This window comes from Synchiropus splendidus, chromosome 19 (genome assembly GCF_027744825.2).
Source record: "Synchiropus splendidus isolate RoL2022-P1 chromosome 19, RoL_Sspl_1.0, whole genome shotgun sequence".
Lineage (NCBI taxonomy): Eukaryota > Metazoa > Chordata > Actinopteri > Syngnathiformes > Callionymidae > Synchiropus > Synchiropus splendidus.
In genome coordinates this window covers 10212080-10235686 of record NC_071352.1, presented here as the reverse complement: position 1 = coordinate 10235686, position 23607 = coordinate 10212080, and the positions used below count along the sequence as shown (strand labels likewise).

The window sequence follows — 23607 nt, the reverse complement described above, 5'->3', positions numbered from 1 at the left end:
TTTTTTGTCTGGCTGACGTGACTGTTGTTCCCTAAAGATGCAGGGAACAGTTTTGGGAACTTTGCTGCTGTACAACCTGCTGTGACGTTCGGTCACAAGCCAGGTGCGATGCTGTGTTCTTACTTGTATTGTCGAAACAACCTTTGTTATTTTCTTCCTAGTTTTCTACAAAAGTATAAATATATATATATATATATGAGATATTTTTCTATATTTATGTAACTCTCCAGGAGTGGTGTGATCATAATCGTCCAATCACGTCGACACTGACCTCTCAAAGTTTTATCCACATTTACAACGAGAACGCTATTCTTAACTTTTTTTTTTTTTATATTTATAAGCCAAGAATAGTTCCTCTCAGCACAAGCAGTTACACATTTTTGTGAACACTATCTTCTCTGTGTTCAGAGCAGGGCAGATCGATTATCACTCTTAAAAATAAATATTCATCTGATAAAATCAGATTTTTTAAAAAATGTGTTAAAGCCCCCTGCATTATTTTAGATTATACTCATTGAAAATAGCTCTTAAATCAAATATTAACCTGCATGCACACCTGTAATGTTTTGCATATTAAGATTTCTTTGTAGTAAACGATGACGGTGATATTTATTTAGCTAGCAATATTGCCTGAAAATGTTGCCAAAGCTGCTACGGATCCACTCGTGTTTCAGCCGGAATGAAGAAAGAGGCTGAGGAATAGAGGCGAACCAACATGTTTACATTTTGTTCAGTCTGTTTCATTTAACAGCATCGCAGTGACCTCTAGTGGTAGAGATGTCTGCTTGACTTCGAGCACTTGTTACAGTTCATTTGAATATTTTACTGTTTAAAAACTAAGAAACGAGGTTAACTGAATAATGTGTGGAATTATAACCTGAAGAAAAACCGTTTTTAATGTGCAACATTGGCAATGTTGACACGTTTTGAATGCAGTTTATTCTCATATATACATTGTTTTTAGAATATTCCTGCAAGTAGCGTCACAGTGACCTCTAGTGGCAGATTGTGTTCTGAAGTCAGGCCACCTTCACGCAACCCTCTTAAATTATTGATCAGACTGAAATCCTGTTTCCTGCTCTTTGTTTGACATTCAAAGTTTGATTTTTAATGATTAAATTACTTTATGAGATTGGATCATTAATATTAATATTTTTCTTCGCCCATAATGGTCTGCTTCATCTCCTTTTCCCCCTCTTTCACATCACATAAGGTCGTTTTAAAATTTCAACACAATATTACAAAATAATAAACCCTCTTTCTTCATTCAGTGACTGAATTTTATTGTATTTTTTTATTCCCAAGATGACGACTAAACTCTTTCAGATGTGTTTTTACATGGGGAATATACAGCGTTGTTGTAGAAGAAATTGAATAAGCTTCCACACAAAAGCTGAAACAGTGCGTCAAGCTACAGTATTTAACTGAGTAGAAACAGCTGAATAGTAGTGGAGCTGGTTATGTTAATGGTGTTGGGATAAAATACTTTCTATGCTGAGTAAAAACATTTTTTTAAAAACAGTCGTGTGGCAGCAAGAACTAAAACACACCCGTCACTTGTCATGTATTTATTTTGTTGATTTGTGTCATTTTTTTTTTTTTTTTTTTAATGACAAAATACACCTAAATTATTTTTTTTCAATGATCTACACTCATGTATAAATAGTTTTTGTCTCTTCCTTGATTTAAATTTGGTAAATTATTCCTTTTAAATATGTCTGCTGTGTGTGTGTGTTTTTTTTTTTTGTTTTTTTTTTTTTGTACAATTAAATAAAGCTTTTTTTCCCGTCTTCATAAAGCGACTCCACTCATTTTGGTAAACACGATCAAAAAACATTTATTTCATACAAGTGCAGTAAGAAACAAGTCTATTTGTCTTCTTTAAATATGGAACCGTTTCCCCAAAAAAGGCAGCGATCGTTGGCACGCGAGGGGAAACGGACACGAACACCAAGGGAACGAAAGAGCATGACCACGACTTCAGCGATGGTGCTTGTTAAACAGATCGATAATCCATAAAGACGTCACCTGCGACACGTAAATTAAAACTACTCCAAACACATGATCATGTACTGTACACGAGTCCCTGGATTTAAAAAAAAAAAAGCCAGGCGAAAGAAGGTGCAGCCAAAATAAACATTTACAATAATGCAGAAGCTACAAACCTGCTGTCATATATGCTGAATCATCAATATTCAGTGACATGCGGATGAATGGGTGGTCACCATCGCACTGCTTGGAACTCTTAGCAAAATCTTTGGCCACGTACCTCCATATGCCAGAGCCGCGCTCATCATCTCCCGCGTGTTCTTCCAGCTCAGCTGTCACCTCACGATACTCAAGAATACTTCTGTACATTTAGCATGTGGGCTACTGATGTCGAGTCCAGGAGCTTCTAAAACTCGTCGTCGGAGGTGATGAGCATGATCTTGTCGGACTTGCGGGAGGTCTTGACGCCTCCTGTGGGCACTTTGCCGTTGGGGCAGGGCTGGACGACCTCCTGCGTGGACTGCATGGTGTACTGCTGGTAGGCCGGGGAGAAGTTGTGGATGGCGTCCTGCACCATGTCTCCCGGGTTGATGGTCTCCTTGAGCCCGCTGGAGATGCTGTGCATGGGGGGGATGTTCTCTGCCAGGGTGGAGAGGAGGAGCACAACAGTCAGAACACTAACCTTGAATATGAAATGTTATGACTATAAGTTATGACTGAAGCAGCTCCTCCAAAGAAATTGAAAAACAACAGCAATGTAAACGCAAGTCTCCCAAAGCTTAAAAAAATGAGCGGATATTCACTTTATTTCTTGGCAGGTCAGAACATAAATATCCTGTTTTTCACCTTTTATTATGATTATTATCTTGTTTAATTGATGTGAGTTATGAATATCTGATCAAATTATTTAACTGTGTTTTTATTTATTTGTTAATAATAATTATAATAATACTATTAACAAAAATAATAGAATAAAAATAATTCATTAATTTGTATTTGTCATTTTGTTTTAATCTCAATGATATTGAAAATAGTATTCATATCTTCCTGAGTTTCAATATCAAGTTTGTTATTTCGGTACCGAGGCAACCCTAGTTTAAATAGTGAGCTTGACCACTAACCTTAGGGAGGGGTCATGATACAGACATGCTTTGCTGGTGATGGACTATGTGGCACACTTTAAATGAGTTTTAACTCAGATTTCAACTTTATGTATCTCTAGCTGAATAAAATCGAAATAAAATGACTTGTCAATCCAGACTGCAGAAGAACATCCTACTCTGAGCTGCTCTCTATGAGCCATTTCACTCTTTCGCACAGCTCAGTTCGCGGCTAGAACCAACAGAAGTTGGGTTTGAGCTCATCCGTCACAGTAACATCATCAAATATTCCGAGTCAAGTAACTAATGTTTTCACACAATTGCAGCCACTTGTCATTTTGGCGGTGCGGTGTTTACTTCTGCCTGAGTGACACTTTGTAGCCCCTCCCACTTATATATATATATATATATAAAATCAATGCCATAATGCAAGAGTCGACTCAGATATTGAAGAGCATGCATTTTTCTAACACAGCAGAACAGTGAAGGCAACATTCTTTGAGGTTATTACTGACATTGATGACGATAATTACACTCTGCCCATATATTTCAGTGTAAAATGAGCAGTCAGTGGAGAGTAAACTGTGCTTTGCATCAGCATGTGGCAAGATAAAGCCAGTGTTTATGAGCTTCACGCTATACCATGTGACTTCTCTGCGCAGGTCCTTCTGCATGCAGAGCAGCTCTTGTTGACCTGAAGGGTCTGAACAGCAGGAAATGATTGATACTCCTGCTGACGGCTTCCCCCTCGGATTCCATTTGTCTTGTAGTTGCGTGCAGCCCTGACACGCCGCTGGTTACTGTACTGCACTTCCCCTTCATAAACGTCTCCTCAGCTACCAGGAGGAAATGTAAGCCCACGGGGTCCGGGGCGGCCCCCGCTGACTTGCAACCTGCCTGACACACCTGACGGCAACAGTAAATTTGAAAATATAAACCTGTAACATCCAGCTGCTTCAGGGGGGGACGAATCTAACACTTTAAAGGTCAGTGGGAGGCAGGGTGGGCGGGTGGGGGCTTCAGAAGTGGTCAGCAAACCGAATTACTGCTACAGCCCACACTTTTTTGTTATGGAGGAGCACAATTATACAAAAGTGGATTGCATTTACAGGGCGGACCAAACAGCAGCGCTTCCCCACAGGGAGTGAGATGATGCCTTTTTGAATCACTATAAAGAGATTAGCTGCAATTTGACATTTGTCTCATCAACAAAGCGTCGCTGAAACCACAAAAATGAATCCTTTATGGACCACCTGTTGAGTTGTATAGAAGGGTAAGAAAGAACAGAACTTTTTAATACAAGTTTCAGCTTCAGGCTGCCAATTCAAATAGTTGCATATATGCCTTCTCACCTTATTGAACAGGGCAATAATCCCTCACCATATTGCTGTTCACTTTTTGCAGACCTGGCATATCACACTGCTGTATGTCAAATAAAATCCCCATTTTTCTCATTATATAGCGGGATCCTGCAGTTTTTCTTTTTCTTTTTTTGTTCACAGCACACTACTAGGTCATGGATGAGACATGACACTCATGTGTAGAGCAGACTGGGCTCTGACTGGCTCTGTGGCGTGACATTAAAGAGCCACCCATTATCTGTGTCTCGACACGACTGGGCGACATCTGTTAACTCGCACCCGAAAAGACGCTGGTTTTTAGCTACCAAAGTCACTTTCTCTGCCCCTGAAATTGTGTTCAAAAAGTAGGTTAACTTGCAGAAGGCGGGACAATTTATGACCAAACTATCGGATTTGACAGCCACTAAAGTTAGTGGGAAGCCAAAAAAAAAAAAGTCAGCTCAGCAGGCTCTTTTATCTACTGTGGAAGTATATTAACAGCAAGAAAAGTTCAGCTTGGTGAGATGTGAATTCTCGCAAACGTTACAATCAGCTTCTCTTCCATTTTGCTTCTTCACTTCCATGGAGTTTCCCTCGCTGTATATGTAACCTTAAAGCCATTAGCACACTGAACAGTCGCCCAAGTTCCGAATTTTCAGCTTCCGCGCCTCATCTGACAAATGTCACCCATATACAGTCACATGAAATGCGTTGCTTGAAATGAGTTGAAGCTGCGACCATGTTGCCCCAGATGTGTCACATCCTCCACTACCATTTTATAGCGCAACAGTTTCTTCTTCTTTTCCTTTTGGCTTCTCCCTTCAGGGGTCACCACAGCATCCTCCTCCTCCATCTCATCCTGTCCTCTGCTTCCTCTTCTCTCAAACCTACAAACCTCATGTCCTCCTTCACCACCTCCATCAATCTCCTCTTTGGCCTTCCTCTCCACCTTCTGCCTGGCAGTTCCAACCTCAACATCTTCTTCTTCTCCTTCTCCTCCTCCTTCTTCTCCTCCTCCTTCTTCTTGGCCACAGCGGATCATCTTCCTCCATCTCACCCTGTCCTGTGCTTCCTCTTCTCTCAAACCTACAAACCTCATGTCCTCCTTCACCACCTCCATCAATCTCCTCTTTGGCCTTCCTCTCCACCTTCTGCCTGGCAGTTCCAACCTCAACATCTTCTTCTTCTCCTGCTCCTCCTTCTTCTTCTCCTTCTCCTTCTTCTCCTTCTTCTCCTCCTTCTTCTTCTTGGCCACAGTGGATCATCCTCCTCCATCTCTCCCTGTCCTCTGCTTCCTCTTCTCTCAAACCTACAAACCTCATGTCCTCCTTCGCCACCTCCATCAATCTCCTCTTTGTCCTTCCTCTCCACCTTCTGCCTGGCAGTTCCAACCTCAACATCTCCATCTACCAATGTACTGGCTCTCTCTCCTCTGTACATGTCCAAACCATCTCCATCTAGCCTCTCTGACTTGGTCTCCTAAAAACCTCACATGTGCTGTCCCTCTGATCTACTGCTCCCTGATCCTATCCATCCTGCTGACTCCCAGAGAGAACCTCAGCATCTTCATCTCTGCCACCTCCAGCTCTGCCTCCTGTCTTTTCCTCAGTCATATTTGTCATACGTATTTGTGCCTCAACACTGATTTTGCATGTCAGTCATTCAGTTTTGAAGCTTCACTTGCATCTGGTATGATTGCATTTTTAGAGATCTGGCACCAGACCCAAGTGTCAGGGGAAGATAGTCGAGACAGTCACACTAAAGGACTATCATGCCGGAAATTCACGCTGCATCAGATCAAGACCCAGTGACTTGATAACGTTGAGCTCTTTCAAGTCTGATATCGGGATTCTTGGCGATGCAAACATCAATGTTACGGTCTCTAAGAACACTAAGAGTTTGTGCTTGAGTTTCAAGAGTAATGTGTTTGCCGTACCTGAGCAGGGGTGTGGCCGCATATCTACTATCTAGTAGCCAACACAAACAACACCTGTGTCAACATTTGCATAGCAACTCAAGGACCTGCTGAGTGAGGTGGCCATGGTTGACGCTTGATTCAAGTGTTTCTTGACAACTCACCAGGAACCTCATTTTTCTTCTCCTGGTAGACGTCACAGGTGAAAGCGTATCGGAGGGCGATGGCGGCGAAGAACATCTCAATGCAGATGATGAAGTTCTGCCAGCCGGCTGCCACTGTGCCGGCGCCGACCTCAAACCCTTCAATGAAAAGGGCATTCGGAATGACGCCGCATTTTTCCAGGATGGCCAGGACCATTCCTGCGTGGAGACAGAAGGGTTCATCAATCTCCATGGTTCTCCTAAAAAACTGTAGCCACCTCCTTACCTTGCCAGAAAGAAAGGAAGATGACAGACTTGATGGTCAGGAACTTGAGCACAGGTTCGTACGGCCGGAGGAGGTCGCTGGTGGCGAAGAAGAAGAGGAAGAGCGCGTAGAGGGACAAGCTGACGGAGATGTTGTAGATGATGGTGATGTACAGGTATCCTCCGTTCACGCTGGACAAAAAAAAAAAAAATATATATATATATATATCTATGAATAAATAAAAAATAAAATATTTTTTTGAGATATAAATATATACATATGTATAATGTTATATATAATATACATGTGTATGTATGAGGAAAATAATTTAATTTTCAATTCAGAATGTTTTTGTCATACACGAAAATCTCATAATATTTTATATATCATATAAATAACTGCAGTTATCCATCAGATCAACATGACAAATGTTCACGTGTCAACATTTGGACAGCAACAACTTCATCTACTTGCGATTCAATGTTTTATGTGGACCAGTGGAGGGAGGAAGATGACTGAAAGAAAAAAGAGAACCGGAAGAGCGTCTGCATCTTCACCGAGCGGTTAATAAATTCAGTTTCACAAGCAGCCGTCTGGTTTCAGGAGTCATCGTCGGTTTTGTCTCTTTACATTCCGGTCCTCTTCCCGGAGGATTCGGCTGTGACGACACTAATTACTCCCATCATGAAGTTTCGGGAGCTCGGCGGGATCAGAGCGTGACAGTAAACAATCTTTGAATGATGGTGGTCTAGCAGCACTTGAAGACACATCTTTAAATATTCCTCAAAGCACGCTTTGATCTGAATGTGATGCGAGAGTGAAAGAATTTATTCATGGAGCATGTGATGAGTTGAGATGATGATGATATGATGCAGATTGCTGGAAGCGTGTGTGACTTGTGTGACACTTTAAAACAAGTATTGTCACAGCTGGAGCTTCAGAAAAGTCTCCGAAGTCGCACGAAGATAAAACGGTGGAATTAAAAGCTGCGCTTGCTGAGGTTTTTGGTTTTGTTTCATTGACAATTGAGTTTTAAAATCTTCTTTGAAGAACCAGCAAAAAAAAACATTTTTACTTTCCTTTAGAGAAACATTGGTCTGTTAGGTGGTGCTTTGTTCCTTTTACATTTCTCAGGGAAGCCAAGGGAGACAGCTCAAATATGAGGATAAAAAGATGAAATTTCAAAATGGTTTAACAGGGACATCCGTATAAAATATAAGAGTTGCATTAAAGCACTTTAGCTGGACAGTCTCTTGAGACCAAAGTGCTTTCCTCAAGTAAATAGGAGGTTATACAAATATATATATTTTATATTTTCATTTTCACGAAACCCCTAAAGTCCTTGTGAATTTCTATGAATACTAATATGCATGATAAATAAATGAAATGTTGTGGTCTTTAAACCATGGCACAGACATTTTCTGAGTGGGATTCCTCAACTGAAAGGTTTCTTATAAGGCTTCACTGCTTCACTATGGAAGACTGGAGATACATAGGAAATTTGTATGGAAATAAAATGAGGAAACACACAGAATGGAAAAATAACCAGGAATAAATAAAGAAATATAAATGGAAATAAGCTTAAATGGAAATTGTTTTCCTTTTTTTTGTCACTCCTAGTATTCCATACGTCACCAGATTTAAGAATAAAACAAAACTAAAATAAAAACATATAAATAAAAGGCTGTACTTTTCAGTAAAAAATACAATACAAAAAAATGCTACTTAACTGTAAAAAGGTTATCACACATGAAAACATGACAATGCCCCCCAAAACATACTTGAAATCACCGTCGTGGTATTTGCCAAAGGCCTGAAGGATGATGGTGATGACCGCCATGATGGGCTTCACCACACAGAACTGGAGGGTTGCCTGCAGGACAGCACATGCAATAGACATGTTTAAAAAAATAAACAAATACTACGTAACAGCTTACACACTAGTCATTCAAACTAGGGCAAATATAGCTTTTCTGATCTCATTCTAGATGCAAGTGCACAGCTCGACCCCTGGTGGTGTTCAACACCACTTTCCGTGAATGACAAAAGTGCCCTTTTTTTCATTTCATTCAAGAAACCTTTAGAGAAAAAAAAAGAGAAAAAGAGAAAAGAAGAGGGGAAAATGAGAAGAAGAAGATTGTGAAGTTATGAGAAGTTTAATGTGACATTCAGCCAGTCTGCTAATCTTGACACCTGAAAGACCAAGTTGAGCGTTAAACACTATCTATCCAGTTCCAACTGCACCTTAGACAGCATAAACAGAGAGCAGTAAAGAAAGGTCAGTGATCTCAGAAGGAACTGATAGAGACAAGTTCATACACATAAAGGAGCACCACGTCGATGCTTGTGAGGTTGCATAATAGCAAGAAAACACGGGAAAAAACGATAAGAAGCTCAAGTTTTTATGGACTTCTTGCTTGAACTGAGATGCATTTTGTAAAAATAGCAGCTCGAAAAGTCGGTGTCAATTACCAGGAGATCTCATTACTCCACCCTGTGGGCAGCGTTTACTCCCAGATGCTTGAAAGCAGCATCTGAACATGTGTTGAACTTTAGATTCAGGATGAACAATGTAGATTCCCCCCAGGTTTTTTAGAGAAGACGGGTGAGTGCTGTGTGGATTCAGAGGAGGCCTACTATCCCAGGGTGGCTTTCTTTGGAAAACGCAGCAAACAAAAGGAGTGGTTGACTAAAGATTCAGATGTAGTTCAAATATTCTCGCAAAAGTGTTTTCCACAAATCGATAAAAACTCATCTCTGTGACGACATTATCTATGCAACAAAAACACATATTTTACAGCGCAATGGCACATGATCACATCTCAAATAAGACATTCGAGAGAGCAAGTTTTTAATGTGGTAAAACAGGAATAGATTTTCTGGAAGGCGCTACAACGGAGCAAAGTGCTGACCCTGATGTCTCTGGGGTCTGGCCGGGATTAGAGTCGGAGCGGTGTGGGCCGGAATGCACTATCAGTCTGGAGGTCTTGACTGAGGAGAATTTACGACCGAACTAACCAATTTGACAGCAACTTCCAACTCTAACTAAAAAGCATCAGTATGGGAGTGTTCAGGGGGATTAACCTGGCAGAGTTCATGTCAATGGTATCCAGAAAAATCACTTCACTGTTCCAACTTGGAGCAATACTGTTGCTTACACAGAAGAAAAGAGCCAACACTTGTCTTCAGAATAACAGTCGCTGTCAGTCGAGTCTTGAAAACACACCATCACTGACCAAACATGAATTCACCAGGTCAATCCGGCGGCAGCGTAAATGGGTTGAACGCTGGAAAACAGCACCTTTGATGCCACTGGGAGTTTCTCACATTTGACTGTTTGATTTTCCCCAATAGCCCGCTGGTGTTTTCCACTTCCTCTTACAAAAGACCAGAATCAATTTTGAACCGCAGACAAGACCCAGGTTTTCATGTTTTTAATATGTCTCAAATATTTGAAGAAAAACCACCACAGGCAGAATACAAAGTGAGCAGAGTTCAGAGTGAATTTATGATGGAAGGGATAAAGGGTCAGAGTATAAACAAGTAGATGGTGACCTGATTATACTATACTATACTGTACTGTACTGTACTGTAATGACGCTTCCTTATATTAACCAGCACTGGAGAGATCAGCGTCAAGCTACGAAGACCTTCAATACTGTACGTCCCCAAGAGGGTAACCTTTATATCAGGGAACATATATATTAACATGAATAAACCACTTCTTCATATGTGTACTAACTGCATATTAGCCACTTATTAACCATTCTAAAGTTCAGATTAGCTGCATGTGTACCATGACTATATTTGAACCAGGAATGGTCACCAAACCTTCGCTCTAAACAACACCATAAATACAGTTTATTAAAAGTAGCTCATACATTTACGGTTAATAACTGATCCCCAATTGATTTGACGTTGCTTTGTAAATATTATAATTCACTAAAAACAAAATGCATGTTGACACTTCCACTGTATTTGAATTTTTTTGTAATGATTTGTTGAAGTCAGCACATCATAAAATTTAATTATATATATATATGCATACATTTTAAAAATATATTTTTACATATACAATACATACATTTTTTTTATCATTTTCTCTTATTTTGAGCAGTGAATCTTTATGCTTTGCTTATTACAAGATTAGCAACTGTAGCAACTACTTGCTTTTTGAGGACCTTTATTTATTTATTTATTTTTCTTTCATGTAATTTCTTGGATCTTCACACATCTCCCTCCAGGTTTGTTCTGTGTTGTTGCCCAGGAACAGAAGAAAGAAGATCCCTGGAGGACCTCGAACAAGATAAAGGACTTTAAAGGGGTTTGAAAGTGACAGCTGTTTATCCTCCCACCTTATCTTGGAAAAACAGAAGGACCGAATGCTGGTTTTGGCCGTAAACTAACATTCAACTGGGCATCTAGCATAAACTTGAGTTGATATGCAAATGACCTATCATCTTCATTTGCGAGCGCATCAGCTATATTTCAATCCATATGCATTTAGTGCTGGGACTAAACTACACAACCAAAGGAATAAAACAACATCCAAAAAGTATCGAGGATTTGAACCAGTGATGCTAGCTAGGCAATACTGTTGTCAAAAAAGTAGTGATCCAATTTAGCACCTCAAAAACAACGTTGAATGAGCAATAAGAACGCGTTTGGTCACAGAAAACTGGATTCATTTCCGTGACTTGATTTGAATATTCTATCGAAACATTGGGGATTCACCATCAAGTAAAACATATGCAATTTGTTGAAGTATGTGGAACAGCTATGTAAGCTTTGTTAGTGCCCGAGGCTGTGGAGAGAATTAAACGGCCAACAAAGGAGTCCGATGTGCAGCCTGCTCATTAATGCTGCCGCGGAACAAGCCCTCCAGGTCTCAGCTTCCACTCAAAGCATTTTTATTCAACAGATATCGCACTCAAAAAAATCAGGTTTTTTCATCAAGAGAAGCTTCACCTGTTGGACGATGAAGCCTCACAGCATTGCTGCTGAAAGTGGAGTGTAGAAGGAAATGGCACTTTAATAGCTGTAATGATTTAGTTAGACAAGGATCCCTGCTATTAGGGTTCCTGCCAACAAAAGGTGCACTGGGAAATCTAAAATTAAACCCTTCAAAAACAAATGTACAAGGATAATATTTTCATTACCAAAACCCACAAGTACACTTGCCTCTCCCTGCAAAGTTGTGAGTCCATTCCACCATATTCCACAATACTATTTTTCACGTGGTGCTTTTGCAACAATGGAGCCACGTGCTGCTAAGGTGGTTGGATTCTACTGTGGTGGTTGAGCACACATCAAAACACATTTGTACTGATTACTGTACCAGAACTACAAAATCGAAACCTATTTTGTGGAGAAAAATCCGGTGGTGTTTGGTGTCTGGTATGGCATTGCATCTGGGCCGCACTTTTCAAAAAACTTGCCTACAGATTTCTTTAGTAAATACAGCATTGTAGTGGAGACCACCAAACCTGAAACTGAGTTGTGACTCAAACCAAAGAATACAGTGACCATGTGCAAGGAGAGGGGCCAAGATAAAGACCTCAATGATGGAAGACCAAGACCAAACTGAATACAGAAGCATACACTGTAAGGCTATTAGTCATACAGACACACACATTTGGAACAAACTATTACTTTCTATTATAATACAGTTTGGTCCCGCCGGATCAATGGTCTTGGTCTTGGCTCGGCCTCATGCCCTCAAAGTCCATTTCACTTTATGCTCTGGTCCCACTCTCAACTAGGTCTTGTGTTTGCTGTCACTGACTACAACACCATCCTGCCATCCATCCATCTATCCATCCATCGTCGCCCGCTTATCCGTTGCCGGGTTGCGGGGGCAGCAGCTTCAGGGGGTCACGCCAAACGCCCTTCTCCCGAGCGACATCCACCAGCTTCGACTGGGGGATCCCGAGACGCTCCCAGGCCAGCTCTCTCCACCTGGTCCTGGGTCGACCCCTCTGTCTCCTCCCAGCTGGACGTGTCTGGAACACCTCCAAAGGGAGGCGTCCAGAGGGCATCCACACCAAGTTCTGGAATTATTTTCTGGCTCACTTTTTCCATTTATTCTGCTCTGACTGCCACTGAACTAGCAGGCATTCCCACACAAATTTGGTAAAGGTTTCGTCTAAGCAGAAGAACAAAACCTCAAGTGCAGCCTCCTGCTGACAGCGTGTTGCAGACTCCGTTGGCGGTATTGCATGATTTGGCTTGCAAAATTGAAATTAAGAAGTGCGCTGGTTCAAATAAAAGTACAGGTTTTATTTTAAAGCCCTGTGGAGCTGCTGCAGGATTAAATCAACTGATAGGTCTATATATTTTAAAGGCAAAAGTTCTCTGGCAAAAGAACTACTTCACCTTCTGAGGTTAACGTCTGCATCGCAGGCAAGCACCAATGGAATGAATAAACCAAACCAAGGCTGCTATAGAGAGCATTGAAAACAATACAGGGGCAAACCTTCGGAGGAGAATGAGAAGGACGGACGGTATTGATGCAGCAGCTGGATTTCTGTGAAAACTATTCAGTCAGACTGTTCAGTTTAATCACAATGTGTTGCTCAGTCATCGCCTAGTCTCCTAAATCTAGCTATTTATGAGTATAAATAGTATAGTATATGGGAGCGCTACCACAGTCAAGTTGTCTGTCAACACGAAAACTTTGACCCTGCTACGTTCTCTGGTTTAAATTCCACGGCCGGCTGCAGCTTCTTCATAAACAACCCAGCTATAAATCCCTCTTATTCTTCACTTGGCCTTTACCTTAACTGCGGCTCAAATTCAAACATAGACATTATGAAAGCTGTCGAGCCAAGCAGACTGCAGATCTCAGCGGCGTGATAAATAAGCTCGCCTTCCTCGCGCATTTACATTCAACGCATGGATTTAGTTTTCAGAAGAGACAGAGCCACGCTGAGAGCAACACAGACCTGTTTGCAGAATCTTAAAAAGCCGATGGAGTAGCTCATTCCGACCAGACAGCAGGTGCCGTACATACAGCTTGACCTGTGGAGGGAACATCATGAGTTCATATGAGACTGACAGAAGCAATCAGAAAAACATTACACAGGAAGTCCATGAACAAAAGAGACAGAACTTGCTTGGCAAATATGTGGAAAACAACCATGAAAAGAAAACAACCTGGTCCTTCAAAAGACAACTGTAACTTGATCCGTGCAAACACAGCAATGGTGTTAATTTGACAAACAAATGCAGGGAATGTTTTACTTGCACTGATCTTCTATTTGAAGTGGAAGGTTGTGTTAAGCGTGAGCAAATTCACTTCTTTGTTTTGGCTATACATTGTTGAAAACGCTCAGCGAAACACTGAAAGAGCAGACTGGAATTAGCTTCCACTAAAGCAAAGAACGGCTGTGTTTATTTTGTGACTTGTAGATATGAACTATTAAACAGCATGTTAACCAGTGTTTAGAGAGCGTGACATTAGAAATTAGACTCTGCATCAAGTTTCGTTTGACTTTTCTAGTGGTCAATATTTTCCCTGAAGGGCCTCAAAATGGAAACGGAGGTTCAGACGCCTTTGAATTCTTGATCTAATTCTTAATTCACTTGCCTAGAGGAATGTCATCCAGACAAAGAACTGAAAGAAAACAACAAATCACTTGTGTAAGAAAAACACTGCCACGCATTACTTAGATTCTTTCGCATTATTATCATTACCAACACTGTATTCAGGAGAGTAAGAAAACTAATATGTGACGTATTTGTCAATTAAAATATAATAACAAATAATAACATTAGGTTGGAATTAGGATAGAGCCAAGGTCATAGATTCCTTTCTGTAGGACTCATGGAGTTCTCAGCATCACTATATTCTAAGAAACACAAAAAAAGCATAAATAAATTTGACATGCAGCGAGACAGAGCCGCACAATTTCATTTTGGCAGTCCCGAGTAAACTGCACACATAACTTCAGATTGCGACATGCATTTTTACCAGCGTCTATAACTGACCCCGCCCCTGGTCCGAAGACAGGGTGTGAGTTATGCAAACACTCGGCAGGCAGCTGTTTCAGCCAGTGATGGCTGGGAGGAAGTTAACATGACTCATGTCTCATGAAAGTAGCAAACCTGACTGCACGTCTCCTCTGGCACATTCCTAACCAAGTCCCAGATTCCAAGGCTAAATGGTCATGTTCGCATGATACGCTAGTCATCTGTTTGTAGCTCTTTTGTGACTGCACCACTACCATATATATATATATATATATATATATATATATATATATATATATATATATATATATATATATATATATAGTGTTAGTGGTTCGAAAAATCTGAACGGTGTACAAGGTGCAGTCACGAAAGATAGGTGTATACAGGTGTATGCATATATATATATATATATATATATATATATATATATATATATATATATATATATATATTCCAAGGATAAAAAGGTCAGGCCGAAACTCACTGGATGGGCTTCCCTCGGATCTCGGACATGATAGCGCTCTCCCCTCCCAGATACTCGAAGGACAAGCTGAGGAAATTGTAAATAACAAATGCTGGAAGAGAAGGACAGAAGCAACTTTGACACCTTTGCATGACTTATTCAATCAATAAATAACAATTCACGGTGAACACGCACATGATAAAGAGTCATTTTGCGACATATGGAAATAATAAATGTTTTGGTTATTACAATAAGAAGCTTTGGGGGGTTCTGTGTCTTGGAAATCCCTTCTTAATCCCGTGTTGCTATTTAAAGGAGGATTAAAAGAAGCTAATGCAGATGGCGTCCAGTCAAGTGAGGGTTCACCGTGTCTCAGCCACCGGTGGTGTTCCTGCCTGCCTGATGCGCTTCAATCAATCAGCCACGAAATTGGCCTGCAAACTGAAAACTAATCTCCTGAATAATGCATTCACCCCTTTCGACTATTTTCCATATTCTCAATTTGCTTGTAATCAATTTTGCATGACATCCACCTTGACAGCTTCAAGTGATGCTTGCATGCCCTGTGTATTATGATAACTGCATTTACAAACCTAATGTAAAGTTAAAATAAGCATATCTTTATGGTCATAATAAAGGCTGGAATCTGACGCTTCTAATACAACCCCACCTAGAAATGCAATACCTTAAATATGGAGGTGGACAATGGCATCACAATGTGGGAAACTAGTTTGGTTGGTTTCTTTTCTTTCCCAACAGCCAGCAGGCGTTTCACATCACATCCTCACTCTGGTGACGCGAGCTGACAGTAGCGGCGAGCGCGTGACATTTACCTTCATAGCAGTCTCTGATGGAGTCGAAGTAGACGTAGTACTGGTTGTTGCCGATGAAGAGCAGACTGAGCCAGGAGTCGAAGGCATACACAGGCACGATGAACAAGATGCGAATGATGTAGCGCTGTTCGTTCGGGACGGTGTAGGACCGAAGGTGTGTGTAGATCTGGCAAAAATTAAAACAGGAACAGCGCGTTATTATTTCATCTCATTCTTCATCATTTCCAATTTGAAATAACCCAAAGAACCTCTTTTACAAATTACATTGAGATTGACAAAAAGGCTGAGGGGCTGTGTGGTTACTGTAGTGAGGGATTAAATTGAAATCCATATCCAAAAATATATATATATTGGATCTAATTTTACATTTGATGTTGTTTACACTTTGCAGTTGGAATTACGCAATTTGTGACCAGTGTTCCAACCTCTTTAGAATATTCCTGTACAATGAACAACACCACTCTTTGGTGCCAAGAAGAAATAAACAGGTATTTGAAATGTCACTAAGGGAAATAATGTTATAAATCTTCATCTTCTATTTAGGAAAACATTTTAAAAAATCTTATTATTTTAATGCACTCATCATATACTTTAAAAATGTTATGCTACTAACTTTATGAAGAACTGAAATGAAGAACTGTTGTGTCATTACTATTATTATTATTTTATTTCTTTGTAGGCATAAAACTTTTTTAAACAAATACATTCCAAAAGTGACACTAAAAGGATGAAAATTAAACATAACAGGTATGGAAAAAAATAAAAACAAATGAAATGTGAAATAACCCAAAAACGTTAAATGTAACATATTAATATATGTATATTAAAAATATGTACATAACAATGCAATTTCACAAGTGTAAAGTGCAAATGCACAATAAAACAAGGCACAATAATATTACAATAATATATACGACCTTTCAGTTCTCAATGAAGTAGTGAAGGCAGTGACAAAAGTTTCCATCGAAAATGTTTGAAGGAAAATATCACATATATATAATTACTCCATAGCAATTCCAAATTCAACGACACAAAGGCTCATGCAGCCAGAAATATTGAAGGTTAATAGCCCTCCTATAAAAGAAGATTAGTATAAAAGCTCCCTCCATCGTTTCTTCAATTTCAACAGCTACAACCATAAAGTACGCACCGTCTGTTCTTTACAGCTGTTGATACAAGATTAGTACATCCTGGATTTGTGAGGACTTTTCATAGGCAACGTGTTCTCATGATATTTCACCTTTTTCAGTTTAATATTTCCGACCCGAACATTGAAATTGTTGACAGTGGACAATGCTAGAATTCTGATATTCATATTCAGCCTGCGAGAAACCTGGCGACATTTCATTTCAGAAACTATCTATGTGTGGAGCCAGCAGATACGGTCAAAACAATGAGAGCAAAGTACAGGATCCAACTCCCACGCTTATATAATCCAGGCAGACAGCAACAGATTACAATTTGTCAATGATCGCAAGGGGCCATGTCATGCAGTGATCTACATCAAGAGGAAAAGTGAAGAACAATCGAAGGCAAACCTAGGGAATATACAGCATGGAAGTAGAATGGATCCCACTTAAAAATACAACGCCAAATTATGCATGAAGAAATTTCTGACAGCAGATAAACAAGTCCAACTATCCATAATTTATATAGCGTTAATATTTTGCTGAAGAAGGAACAGATTTCACTGTGCATTCATGCACATGCAGGTTTCAAATTCATGAAGAAATGTAGAGAAGAAAGACGCTGTTACTGCATTCCTCAGCCTTTTTTTCCAAGAGGTAAACAACAGCAACAGCAGAAAGTTATGCACTGAAGAAATGGGCTGTGACTGTCTTCGTCATTACTTCCTCGGTGCGAAGTTTTAAAAAGCAGCAGGGCTTGTTTTGATTACACATCAGGAGCTGCATGTTGTCAGGGTGTTCAAGTTGCTGCTGGAGTTATGACTGTGACTCAGTAAAGGCTGCTTTTTAAGGTGCATTTAAACTCAACCTGCGGCCGCTGACTAATCCGAAAATCCCAACTAATGCTACGTTGAGAATCTTTATCCCGGTCCATGGATGGACCTGAATATGTATGAATTGTTCATGTATTTATATCCAGCAGAAATGGTTGGGAAATTCCTAACATTACAGTGTAATTCATCTCCTTTTATGTTTGCGGAAAATAATATTTTCATTGAAGACCAAATCAATCAAAGCCTGCTGTCACGACTGCAGAAGCAAACCTCAAAGTGGCTTCAACGTTCTCCTCGACAACAGAGTCAGTCAGTGAACCAAGGTGGTTTCACTCCATTAGATAACTAATGTGTGTGAACTAATGACAGCAGATTGGAACAAAACAAACACGCCATCCCGTTTATGGTCCTGTTTTAGCTCGTGCCACCTGAGGTTCTGTGTCAGCCAGAGATACATCATGAAAAGGTGAACAATGAAAAGCGACGCTATTATAAAATCAAGTGTAATATAAATAAATGTACATAAAAAAAAAAAAAAAAAAAAAAAAAAAAAAAAAAATATATATATATATATATATATATATATATATATATATATATGTGTGTGTGTGTTTTTTTTATTCATCCAGTTCTGCTCTCCCATGTGTAACTACCGGGTTACGACAAAATACAAGGAGCTGGCCCCCCAAGTTTGCAACAACAAATAACACTACAACTACTGCTAGTCGTTTAATAAAAGGTAAATACTGTGGTTTCCTACTATTTAAATTACTGCAATCACACTTGTACAACTGGTATTACATCGGGTGTAACTACTTTTATGACATAAAAGTAGTTATTAGCACACTTAAGCATAGGAAGTTTATTTAGTGTTGTTTTTTTCTCTCCTCGCCATAGTTGAGAATTGCCTAAAAACAGTGGCAAATGAGATTCAAATGATGGAATTCTCTTCATTTTCTTCTTCAACATAGAGTACAATAATGTAAATCAAGAAGGATAATAGCATGCACTTTTTGACTGATCATTTAAATTTAGTCGGATTGAATAGCGTCAGCATGTGGTAGCACAATAAAGATGAGATATACTGCCATTAAACTGCGATACTGACTTGAATTATTTAACAGTGATAAAAATATTCATCGACAGGGTCAAATCAAAACTGAATGGTTCAATACTCGGAGGTGAATATTGGACTAAACAGGAGTACACATGCCTAACTTGTGCCGACTGCAGGAGGTAAGTCTAGTCTATCCTTAGTCCTAGATTATTTAAACAACCACAAAACCACCAATATTTGAACTTGAACCCGCACTTGAACTTCTCCCAAAGTACTGCAAAACTTTGGACTCGAGCTCTGTCCAAAACAATGCAGTCACCATCGATGTCTGGGGACTATAATCCATGGATAAAGACAAACAGTGGTATCAGACGTTTCCCGACCTTGGTACTAAACACAGTGCCAGTTACAAGAAAAACAGCAAAAACAGTTTTGAGCTCTAATATCACAAAGTAAATTATTCAGATGCCTTAAACCATTTACACAAGGCAGCGTTCTCAGTGACAACGTCAGACAGGATTTCATATTAAGTAAGGCCTAAATAAAACCATATTCTTCAACCATTAAAATGCAATACACCAGCTGTTATGGGGAAAACAGCCTTGATAGCATGTTGTTCCTTCATTGTGATGGAGTTTTTCCATTATCATTTTCTCTGTCACAATCTGCCATGCAGCTGCAGGCAACTAGAGGGATAGATTGCAGCATATTACAGTACGTGTCATGTGGAGAGGGCTACTCTTGGTTCTTTTTCTTCTTATTATTTTATTCTTTTATTTTTACATACTTCATTTTTGCCTCACAAACATCATGCTGTGACAGTTGAATTAATTCAGAATAAACATCTTTTACCAACACGTATATCTAGACATTAGCAAGGAGAGGGAGAGTGGCAAGACAAACATTAAAAATACTTTCATATTACTATACAAGAAGGGAGTGTTTTTTTTTATTATTTTACTCTGCCTCTATCAATGAGTTATCACTTTTGCTAGAGGTGAGAGTCAATAAAAAAATATATTTTAACCAATTATTCATGATAAATTGCATCTTATTACTTGACCCCAGTAAATTTAAGTTACAGTTTTTTAAAACTTCAGTTACAATGCCATCATTGCTATTTCATTTAGAGGGTTAGAGGGTCCTTCCTCCTGGATGTTTAGGTTATGACATCACATTATACTGTGAGATGCCCCTTGTACTGGTGCATTGAAAAACACTCCCTGCAAAAAGAAATTTATATTTAATTTATTATTTTTGTCTCTTGTCTTTTGTCTGTGACTATCCAGTCTGTTTAACTACTAAATTTAAATAAGAATCTTTTTTTTAAATGCAAACTAGGGCTGCAACAACTAGTTCGATGTATGACCAACTATTAAAGTAGTCTCTCGCCGCTGTAAGCTGAGGCTACAGGTCCATCGCAGGCTTTTAGTGAGGATATTGAAACAGGGCATCCAAAGCAAAGGCCCCAGTCTATTCCCCTCCTGTGTTGACTCACATCACTTCATTTGTAAAAAAAAAAAAAAAAAAAAAAAGAAGAAGAAGAAGAAGCTGTAAACGTCTATTTGTACAATATAAATTTATAAAAACCACCATCTGAGTTAAATAAACTTAAACAGAGACGAACTTGCTGTTGCTACAATAACACTTTTAGTGTCACTTTCAGATCCAGGGCTTTTCTGTGAGCTATCTTTGATCTACATTTTTGTTCATCTTCCTTCATATATTGATGCAAGATAAGCATTGGATAATACATTATGATCGGATAAGCTGTGTATCTGTGATGGTTTGCATCAGTAGTCGGAGGACCATTAGGTTCAGTCATTATTTTCACCGACTGTATTATAACTGCTTTTTGCACTGTGTGTCTTAAGGCATGTGACAAATAAACCTCTGATATTCATGAATTACTTTTCATCATGCCTTCTTGTTGTTTGAAAGCATGTTATGAACATGCAAGGGATAAAATTAAAACAATATAATTTGCTTCTCATTTCTTTTTCAAGTTTCACAGCTGAATCGTGTCATCCACCAACACTGGAAGTGAGAAAAAAACAAGACAGGCTCCATTTTAACCAGCTGCTACTCAACAGAACTACGCGCCTCACGTTGAACAAAGAGCAATACATTTTTCGCCACACAAAATGACAAGTCTTTGACTTGGTAATTATAGATTTCAGACACAAAGGCTGCTCGATCATCACCTGGATCAGGGAACTATTACAGCTGTGCAGCAATAAATCCACAGCCAACAGAGAATCACCACCATGATCCTTCACAAGACTCTTGCTGCGTCAATATCAATTGATTTCCCGGCTGATAAAACACTGCGCCCAACTGCATTCTCCACAAATGATGAAAGCATAATGATAAAGATGTTATCAGCGCACAGCAGGTAACTCACACATGCGCACAGTTATTGACAGCAGCGCTTTAATGGTGTCTTGGTGAAGGTGGCCGTTTTGTCGGTCTCCTCTCCCACCTGCTGCGTGTTCATTAGCTTTAAATCAGTTAATGTGCTCACTTTAATTGTAAGTGCACGGACGGAAAGTGAGAGACAAGAAAAACAACTGAACACTGTGTGTCGGAAAAAAAAACTCTGGATAGAGACATGCTGTGGCTAGGTACAAACTGTCTGTCTGTTGTTTGTGGGTTATTTTATTTTATTTTATATATTTTTATTTATTTTATTTTATTTTATTGACAGCACTTTATTCCGAAGCACTTTCCTAGTTGGTGGGATCCCCACTGACCATGGCAATAAATTTGACTCTGATTCTGAAAATACAATGGTTGGAAATGGTCAGTTCTTTAATGTATGGCAATAAGACTCAACTGACATCCCAGTCCTTTTTGTCCTCTGGCGTGGGAGGCATTTTGTCTGGTATCATCGGGTCTGATTACACGTCACTGTGTGTGCAAAAGGGATTCATAAAGCTGCACAGATTTGAAAGTGTTGACGAAGCAGATTCAAGATCCAGTCAAATAAAAACTTGCAACAACAAAGCTGTTGTCATCGGTGCTACAGTCAATAGCATTTGATGGGTGACGCAATGTAACCAAGGGCCTGTTCGTTCTCAGCTCATTTCACGTCAACAAACTGAAGTGTTTTGTGACGATAAGGGTTTCCATGCATTATAACTTCACTGGAATCTAATAAGATGGAGTTATTATTGCTTATTTATTTCAGTGAATTAGAATATTGTCCTGACAAATGTAATGCAGTGATAATGTATTACTGAATGCTTGTAGTATTTTTTCCTCATCTTTGTAGCGACACCTAAAACTCACCAGGATTATCTTATAACCAAAACCTATAATCACAGTTACAAGTTACAAAAGCACAACTGAAGCAAAAAAAAGACACAAAATACATATTTTTCGAAGGAATCACAAGTGATCACAGGACAAATATGCAGGGATATTACATACTAGATATGTAATATCCCTGCATATTTATGGACAGTATATATTGCTTGTACCACACATTACAATGTGCTATTTTTTTTAAATACATTTAATTAAAATTAATACTCATACAAGAACATATTCTAAATAAGGCAGATTTGTTGACATTAAAATATTATATTTCAGTGTGATTACTACATAAACAGCAGGGTTAAAGGTCAAATACTCAAAAGCAAAACAATGTTGCCATGTATGGAAAACGGAAAATATCCTACCTGGTGGCAGGTGATGATGAGAGCGGACCAGACGAATATCCCTGATATTGTTCGTGCGGCTACTGTGTTCAGAAAAATGTGGTCTTGGATCAAAGTGCCGTTGCTGGTTTGAATGATGGTTACGTTCGAGGCGTCTGCCTTGTCCGAGAGAATCGGTGTATCCAGGTGAGGGATGGAGTAGTTATCAGTTGAGAGCTCCATGTCTCCTGAAGTGATGTTCATCTACAAAACAACACACACAACGTATGACGGTGTGGAATCAGTCCAGTTGAATCAGTCTCATACGTATTTTTATGATCGCCAACTCGCTCACCTGAAACGAAGAGGCTCTACTCAAGTTGGTGACAAGTGTCCAGGACAAGTCCGGAAGAGGCCGAGGTCGATTGTGTAAGATGAATTAAAGCTTCCCACCAGCGCGCATTTACAGTCATTTATTAACGAGCCGCGGCTTCTATCGACAGTAGCTCCCCACAGGACTTCCTTGTTCGAGACAGGTGGCTCACCGAGGTCAAAGTCCCAGGAGTCCGACACCACATGAATCAATTCCAAACTGAAAAAGTCCCGACGACGAATGTAAACATCAGGATTCCACACAATATTTTCCGCGAGAACGAGTTGTCCAAGCGAGTCCAAGTCTTTGTTTTGTTTTTTTCTGAGCGAGGCGTCACGGGAGCAACAGGGAGACAGGTTGAACGCAGGTGGATAGGTCACGTGACCTGAGCTGGGTGTGTGACGTCATGACGTTGCCGCTGTGAATCCGTTTTTAAAAGTTTTAAAATTAAAAGTAAAAATTGGTGTATCTCTCTCTCTATATATATATATACCAAAAAATGACAACAAATGATAACACATATATACTGTATCTATCTATGAATCTATCTATAT

The 23607-nt window shown here is 39.6% G+C and overlaps 1 protein-coding gene across 1 annotated transcript; it reads right to left on the bottom strand.

The window, feature by feature from the left end:
• Positions 1-1356: 1356 nt before the first annotated feature.
• On the bottom strand, positions 1357-23411 carry tmem184a (transmembrane protein 184a). Its single transcript, XM_053852355.1, has 9 exons — positions 23036-23411; positions 22723-22944; positions 16023-16188; positions 15211-15301; positions 13697-13772; positions 8534-8625; positions 6774-6943; positions 6509-6706; positions 1357-2628 (listed from the first exon to the last, which is right to left on the bottom strand). Exons 2-9 carry the CDS (start codon positions 22942-22944, stop codon positions 2396-2398), a joined length of 1248 nt encoding a protein of 415 aa, XP_053708330.1. The 5' UTR covers positions 23036-23411; the 3' UTR covers positions 1357-2395.
• Between the last annotated feature and the right edge of the window lie 196 nt (positions 23412-23607).

What these genes read in the sequence shown, in the direction of transcription:
- tmem184a (XM_053852355.1), bottom strand. Translation starts at nt 22,944, where the DNA reads ATGAACATCACTTCAGGAGACATGGAGCTCTCAACTGATAACTACTCC. An exon ending in CATCAGAGACTGCTATGAAG is followed by an intron (nt 15,302 to 16,022) that starts GTAAATGTCACG and finishes CTTCTCTTCCAG; the next exon opens with CATTTGTTATTTACAATTTC. An exon ending in GAAGAAAAATGAGGTTCCTG is followed by an intron (nt 2,629 to 6,508) that starts GTGAGTTGTCAA and finishes CCACCCTGGCAG; the next exon opens with AGAACATCCCCCCCATGCAC.